Below are 6,825 nucleotides of genomic sequence, written 5' to 3'. Positions count from 1 at the left end.
CAAGAGTGGGGCCAAACAACTACCTTCAGTGGACACCAGGTAACATACATCCACAGTCAGTTATCACGTTCTCCCCCCAGTACCGCAAGGACACACCAAGTTCTCATATATCCATCCATCGTTTCGAGGAGGGAAAGGAAACTCCAAAAGACGACCTTTATCTAAAGACACCATCTAATCCATGCTTGATAGGGAGGGGACCTTTCAATAGAAGAAACATTTAAACTGCAAGAAGACTGCTGGGATGGGAAGAGCCATTGGACTTAACAAGAAAAATCCAAGATTTTCCATTATCTAGAGTCATAGAAAATAACTGATTTTTTTTTTTTTTTTCGGAGAGGGCACATTAATTATGCATAAATGTGTTTGTAACTCTGCTACTTTTTCTTTTCAGGCTATAGCTGTGAAATCAAGTTCAGATTAAAAATAGATATGGAAAAATGTTTATTAAAGTGCACATATATGAATAAAACAGACTACTTCGGTACTCTCTATTTCTGAACTTGCAGTATTGTGAAGGACTGCATGGTCTGTCCATGGGGACAGAGTCTCTGGAGATGTGGTTCAATATCAAAGTACAGAGCATTGACAAGCAGTACAGTTTCTTTCTGCAGAACAGTTTATGAATGACATACTTGGTCAAATTGTTATGTGTGATTATTCCACTTCAACATAGCTTGACTGGAAGGATAATTGATTAGCTTTTTTTTTTTTTTTACCAAGTCCACTGAAAAGACCAGAACAGAACTCTAATTTCACTTGATAGATTGTTACATTGGGCTTTTATACTACCTGGTTAGTTCAAGCCAATCATTCTTTTGAGTCATAAATATACAACTGTCACATACTATAATACCTTAAAAAAATAAAGTCTTAAAACTTACAAAAATTATGGAAGCTGATTGTTCCAGTGTGTAAACTACACACACAACAGCAGGAAAGAGCTGCTTTGGGAAGCTGTATTTACTGTTTCAAGCGATGGAGACTTCATTCTGAGGGCATGCTCTTCAGACTGTATTTCTAATGCTGATGGTTTGCCACTGAGGAACGTACTCATACCTTCTCCCGGAGCTCCACCTTGTGACTAGTGGCCACCAGCTTTGAGGCAGTTGGTTGTAATAACTAAAATGCACACTCTAGGGAGACCCTGATAACCCCCAGTTTTTCTCTATCATGGGACCTTACTTAATATTCATAACCAACTGATATTTTCTGCTCCTGCATTTCTATACTGGTTTACTGCCCATTTTCCTTCATTAGAAAAGAAGTGCCCTGAAAACAGAGATCTCATGGACCTGCTTACCCCAGTATCTCCTTTGTAGAATGGCACTTGGTTCTTAATAGGAATTCAATAAACATTTATGGACTGAGTAAACCCTTAAATATTGATGGTGAAGTCATGTTTCTTTATAAGAAGCTAATTAAGGAAGATAAAATCAGTGATTTTAAATTTACAGACAGTAGCATGCTTTTAATCATTATTTACCCACTGCACTTAATAGTTCAACACAATGGAGATGGTTTCCCAGAACCACAGTTTACTAAACAGAACATTCCAAATAAACTCCCTTAAATAGCAAAGGGGTCTAGATTACTGCTGGAGAATAACTTATTTAATACTGCTCAACATATTTTTGAGTCTGGTTCTAATGGAACTATAATTCAGATCTTCATTTTTTCCCCTTTAAATTCAAGTTACATTCTATATTTTTTTGGTTGTCAGGAGTGTTAAATATTATTTTATACCTTTAGTTTTTAATAAAACCCGTGAGTTTTAACAGGATTAAGATCTCAATAAATTTCTTTTAAGCTTATCTCTAAGATATTTTTAACTATCAAACTTAGTCATCATTTAATAATGGAATATTTTGGCCACATTGTGTGGTTGTTTGTGAAAGCATGCTGCTAACCAAGATTTTACTATTTAAAGAAAAGTAAATTTTCTTTTCCTTTAGTTTGAGAAATCAGAAGTAATAAAAATGAGTCACCCTAAATATTAGTTTAGAGCCCAGAACCTGTCACTTTTAAGCTTAGAAATCAGTATTTTCCAAACCCTGCTGTTAAAACTGATTGAATTAAAAAGATTGCATTAAAAACAAAGAAGAAACCTCACAGAAGATTTTTCCTTTTCCTATCACATATAAGTTTACAGTTTTACATCCTCTCTTTTCATGGAATGAAAGTGGGTAAATGTCTAAATAGCTGAGTTTTAAAATTCCCCCCAAAATATTTGGTAGAAACACAGTAATGCAAAAACTGTTATTAACATTGGTTTGAGAGTTTTTGAGAGGGGGTTTCTTTTAATAGTTCTTGTTTTCAGAATAATAACCATTGTGTAATTTCCCTTTGAAAGAATAGATCACAGTTGCGGGAAATGAATAAATCAACACCCATCTAATTTGGTTATAATTCACTTTGAGATTATCACTTTTAGCGACACAATTCACAGTATAATGGCATCTTGTCTGTAAAGAAAAATACAGACGAGGCTCGTCCTCATGACTGTGGCTTTCTCTGGCTTCATTACTGTTGGTCATTGTTCTCAAGATCTGAAATGAGAATATTTTCTTCCAAATGTACTGCACTGAAGTTGGTTGTGGGATAGTAAGGATTCCGAAACTCCACGAGCCTCCTGAAGGCACCACTGCTATGCTTGTTTATGCAGAAGGCAAGTGTGGAAATGGCCAGAATTGCTATCAGTGTCAGCGCTACTGCCAATGGTACGATGCTGTGACTTGGTCCTGAAAGAAGATGAAAAAAAGGGAAAGTTCAATGGCAATGAAGTACAATAGACACCCTCACATAGTTACTTTCTATTTTATTACTTCTAAGAAAAATCAAAATGTTCTCTACTGCTCCAAACATACCTTTTCCTGGATGTTCCTTTGCCACGTGAATATCTAAAAATAAATACAAAAGAAAATGAGCTGAAGTTTTTCTTTTAAGTCAGCAAAATGGTGTCATTATTTGTAGCAGGGCTCAGCAAACTATGGCCCATGGGTTAAATCTGGGCTTCTGTTTTTAATAAGTAACTAGAGGCCCGGTGCACAAAATTCGTGCAGGGGAGAGGTGTTCAGCTCAGCCTGCACCCTCTCACAACCTGGACCACTGGCTCCTAACCACTTGCCTGACTGCCTGCCTGATTGCCCCTAACCACTCTGCCTGCCTGCCTGATCGCCCCTAACTGCCTCTTCCTCTGCCTCCACCACCATGGCTTTGTCTGGAAAGTCATTTGGCTGTCCAGTCTAATTAGCATATTATGCTTTTATTAGTATAGATGTTTCATTGGAATTCAGCCACATTTCATTTCTGCATTGTGTGTGGCTGTTTTCATGCTACAGTGGCAGCAAGACAGAGACCATATGGCCCCCAGAGCCTGAAATAGTTCTATCTGGCCCTTTACAGGAAAAGTTTGCTGAACCCTGATTTACAGTAATCATTGTTAGTGCTTACAAACACATACACTGCCTTTTTTAAGCCAAAGAATTCCCATTCAGTCTCAGCACTGTGCATTTTGTTTGCAATAAAAATGTGAGTAAAATATATCCGAGTACTTCCTGAATATTTGGATTTTAAAAGCTTTAGATGCTAGGTGGATCCACATTACATAGGGTGGAATCAAAATGAAGAATCACCCTCTGACTTTACCCACCTGCCTCCAGTTTACATATAAATCCTTTTTTTTCGTGACATGGGGATAACTGCCACACTCCTTCGGGGATCTTCAGGGCAACACACAGATGAGGTTTGATGTGGTCCTTCTCTGGCTTCCGAATGCCCCAGTTTGACTGGTCTGTGGGAGTTCCATCAAACCACTTCATGGTTTTATCTGTGGAGAAATTGCCGATTTAAAAATGGCCGTTGGTTATCTAACCTACGAAGACTGGAATGAACCATAAAAAGCAGCCCCTAAATTTAATGAGATTCTCTCCTTATCTGGTGCTTTTAACTCAGTAAGTACAGTTATGAACTCACCTTGTGAACAACTCCCAATTCATTTTAATTTAGTTCCAATTTAGTTCACCGAGGATTTCATGTTTGCTAACATAAGTTTGGATTTTGAAATATTTCTTATCATTACAAGCAACTTAAAGAAATCATTTAATAAACTAAACTAATAACATAGAAAAAAATCTTTTGGAGTCCTAACATCTATGTCATTACAAAATGGCTCACTTTCTAAAAGAATTTTATAGTGAGTTTCTTTAAATAGCAAGCCAGTGGTATACCAAAGGGTGGGGCCATGGGAGAGTCCATCCATGTGTAGGAAATGAAGGGGTGCATTGTCCGAAAAGGATTTGAAATCAACAATAAAACTGACTAAAACTCAGTCAGCTTTTTATCACGATGTGCTAGAAATTCTAAATAATGTCAGTGATTGAAATAATACTGCTTGCCAGGGTAGACCCACCCTCTACTTTGGTACACCACTTGTTTTATAGGATCTAAGCTGTCCATACCACTTAAAATAATTGTATTCACATGTACTTTCAACAACCATCATTTAAATAAAGGAAAGAACACTATGCTCTCATTTGAATATAAACTTTGGTTGTTACAGGTAGCAAATAATTCTTTTTTTTAAAAAAATATATTTTATTGATTTTTTACAGAGAGGAAGGGAGAGGGATAGAGAGCTAGAAACATCGATGAGAGAGAAACATCGATCAGCTGCCCCCTGCACACCTCCCACTGGGGATGTGCCCGCAACCAAGGTACATGCCCTTGACCGGAATCGAACCTGGGACCCTTCAGTCCGCAGGCCGACGCTCTATCCACTGAGCCAAACCGGTTTCGGCAGCAAATAATTCTAATAGCATAATTCATCACTGAAACATTAAACAAGTTTAATACTATTTATTTTTTCAATGCTTTTATTACTGCTAAAATTATTAAATCATCAGACAAAAAATTAGATTGCTTACCAAATGTTACCATCACACTCTATTGTGCTTTTTAACACCCAGAAACCTGGGGTATTTTCAAATGAATATGGTTTTGGTGTCTATGACTCAGTCTGTGAACATAAAGTTCCAGTCAAGCATCTTCATGTACATAAACTTGTTTGTTTGTTTTCATTTGGGGTTATTTCACAGGAAAGGATAGATAGAGAAAAGGGTTAGCAATGTTTTTTTTTTTTTTTTTTTTTTTTTTTTTTTTTTTTTTTAAGAAATGGCTTTAACACGTGTGCTATTTTTCACAGCAAATCTATCCAAGGAGAGTTTTCTGGTTTGTAGAGGCCATTTTCACCAACCTTGACCACCCTGTGCTTATTTATGCTCTCTCCTCTTTTCTACACCAATTACTTACTGTCATCATCAAACTGAGCATTCAACCAAACCATCTGGACAGAAGAAACAAAAACAGAAAGCTCTTCTAGGAGAAATGAATTTTCAGCCTCATCCTTGATTGTCAAAAGATTAGATCCTGTAAAAGACAAATAGCAAATGAACAAGTACTTGTGTTTACATGTAAATATAATTTTAAAATTGTCTCCCATACCATAATTTGTAAAGCTCAGGCTTTGAAAAGTGAAAATTTCCAGTGTATGTAATTGATTTTTGGTGAAAAATGTTAAAGCAAAACCACATTTATTAAGAGATATAAGCTTTAATCTCAGAAGTAAAAGCATAGAATATTAATTTTAGGGAACATAAAAAAATCTGTAATTCAAAAGCATTCAAAAAGAACATTTTGGGGGGAGTGAGTACAGTATTCTGAGACATCATCTTAAGTTTTAAAGTTTTATACTGGACATTTAATCCTATATAATAAAAGCCCAATATGCTAACTGTCTGGTCTACTGGTTAGCTGTTCAACCAATCAAAGCATAATATGCTAATGATATGCTAAGGCCATTCAACCACTTGCTATGATGCGCACTGACCACCAGGGGCCAGACTCTCAACGCAGGAGCTGCCCCCTGGTGGTCAGTGCTCTCCCACAGGGGGAACGCTGCTCAGCCAGAAGCTGGGCTCATGGCTTGCGAGCACAGTGGCAGTGGTGGGAGCCTCTCCCACTACGCTGCAAACAGGTGGTGAGGAGCAAGGGGCCCTGGACTGCAAGAGCCCTGGACTGCGAGAGGGATGTCTGATATCCCCCGAGGGGTCCCGGATTGCAAGAAGGCGCAGGCCGGGCTGAGGGACCCCACCCATGCATGAATTCATGCACCAGGCCTTTAGTTTCATATATTAGCCATCCTCCAAATAAATGTAATACTATTTATTTTTTCAGTGTTTTTATTGTTGCTAAAAATCACTAAATCATGAGACAAAAAATTAGATTGTTTACTAAAATATCATGAAGGAACACATTGACATAGCCCATGGTCCCAGACAATAGTGTGGTGAGGGCCTGGGGTGGGGTGGGAGCTGGGTGGAGGGGGTCTAAGGGGGAAACAGGGGGACATCTGTAATACTCTCAAAAATAAAAATAAATTTTAAAAAAGAAGGAACACATTGAAAGTATGTTACCATCACAAAAGAATTACCTTCCTTTCTGCAAAATTCATGAGCAGCTTCAAAACTCATACTGTCTAGGACTGTAGAAAAACTGTAGCAATTACTTTTGAATTTTATCCAGGGAATAGATGTTTCAGAGCACAGCTCTGGGTGTCCAAATGGTCTTGTTTCTATAAACAAAAATCAGTCATGATTTCAGTGTGGTGACTGAGTTGAGATGAATATCGCATTACATTCTATGAAAGACCAAGATAAATACATGTAATGAGATTTTCATGGTAATAGTCCGAAGAATGGTTTAATATACATGATTACAAAACTAGGACTGGTTTATAGCATTTCTAGCAGAAATAACCTTTACCTA

The 6,825-nt window shown here is 37.5% G+C and overlaps 1 protein-coding gene across 2 annotated transcripts in view; it reads right to left on the bottom strand.

The window, feature by feature from the left end:
- Positions 1–334: 334 nt before the first annotated feature.
- PLA2R1 (phospholipase A2 receptor 1) overlaps positions 335–6,825 on the bottom strand; it is a gene marked incomplete at both ends in the record, with an annotated part of 124,325 nt that continues 117,834 nt past the window's right edge. Inside the window, 5 exons of one of the 2 annotated variants that reach the window (XM_080667889.1) lie at positions 335–2,741; positions 2,868–2,900; positions 3,653–3,829; positions 5,311–5,427; positions 6,491–6,631. In XM_080667889.1, the coding sequence (XP_080524015.1) occupies positions 2,524–2,741; positions 2,868–2,900; positions 3,653–3,829; positions 5,311–5,427; positions 6,491–6,631 (686 nt within the window). Of the gene's footprint in view, positions 2,742–2,867; positions 2,901–3,652; positions 3,830–5,302; positions 5,428–6,490; positions 6,632–6,825 lie in introns of those variants that run through there. The other variant, XM_080667890.1, reaches the window with a different exon arrangement.

The sequence above is a fragment of the Plecotus auritus genome (assembly GCF_963455305.1).
Source record: "Plecotus auritus genome assembly, chromosome: 5".
In the NCBI taxonomy this organism is placed as follows: domain Eukaryota; kingdom Metazoa; phylum Chordata; class Mammalia; order Chiroptera; family Vespertilionidae; genus Plecotus; species Plecotus auritus.
Note: the sequence above shows the minus strand (reverse complement) of the source record. Positions and strands in the feature narration are given on the sequence as shown.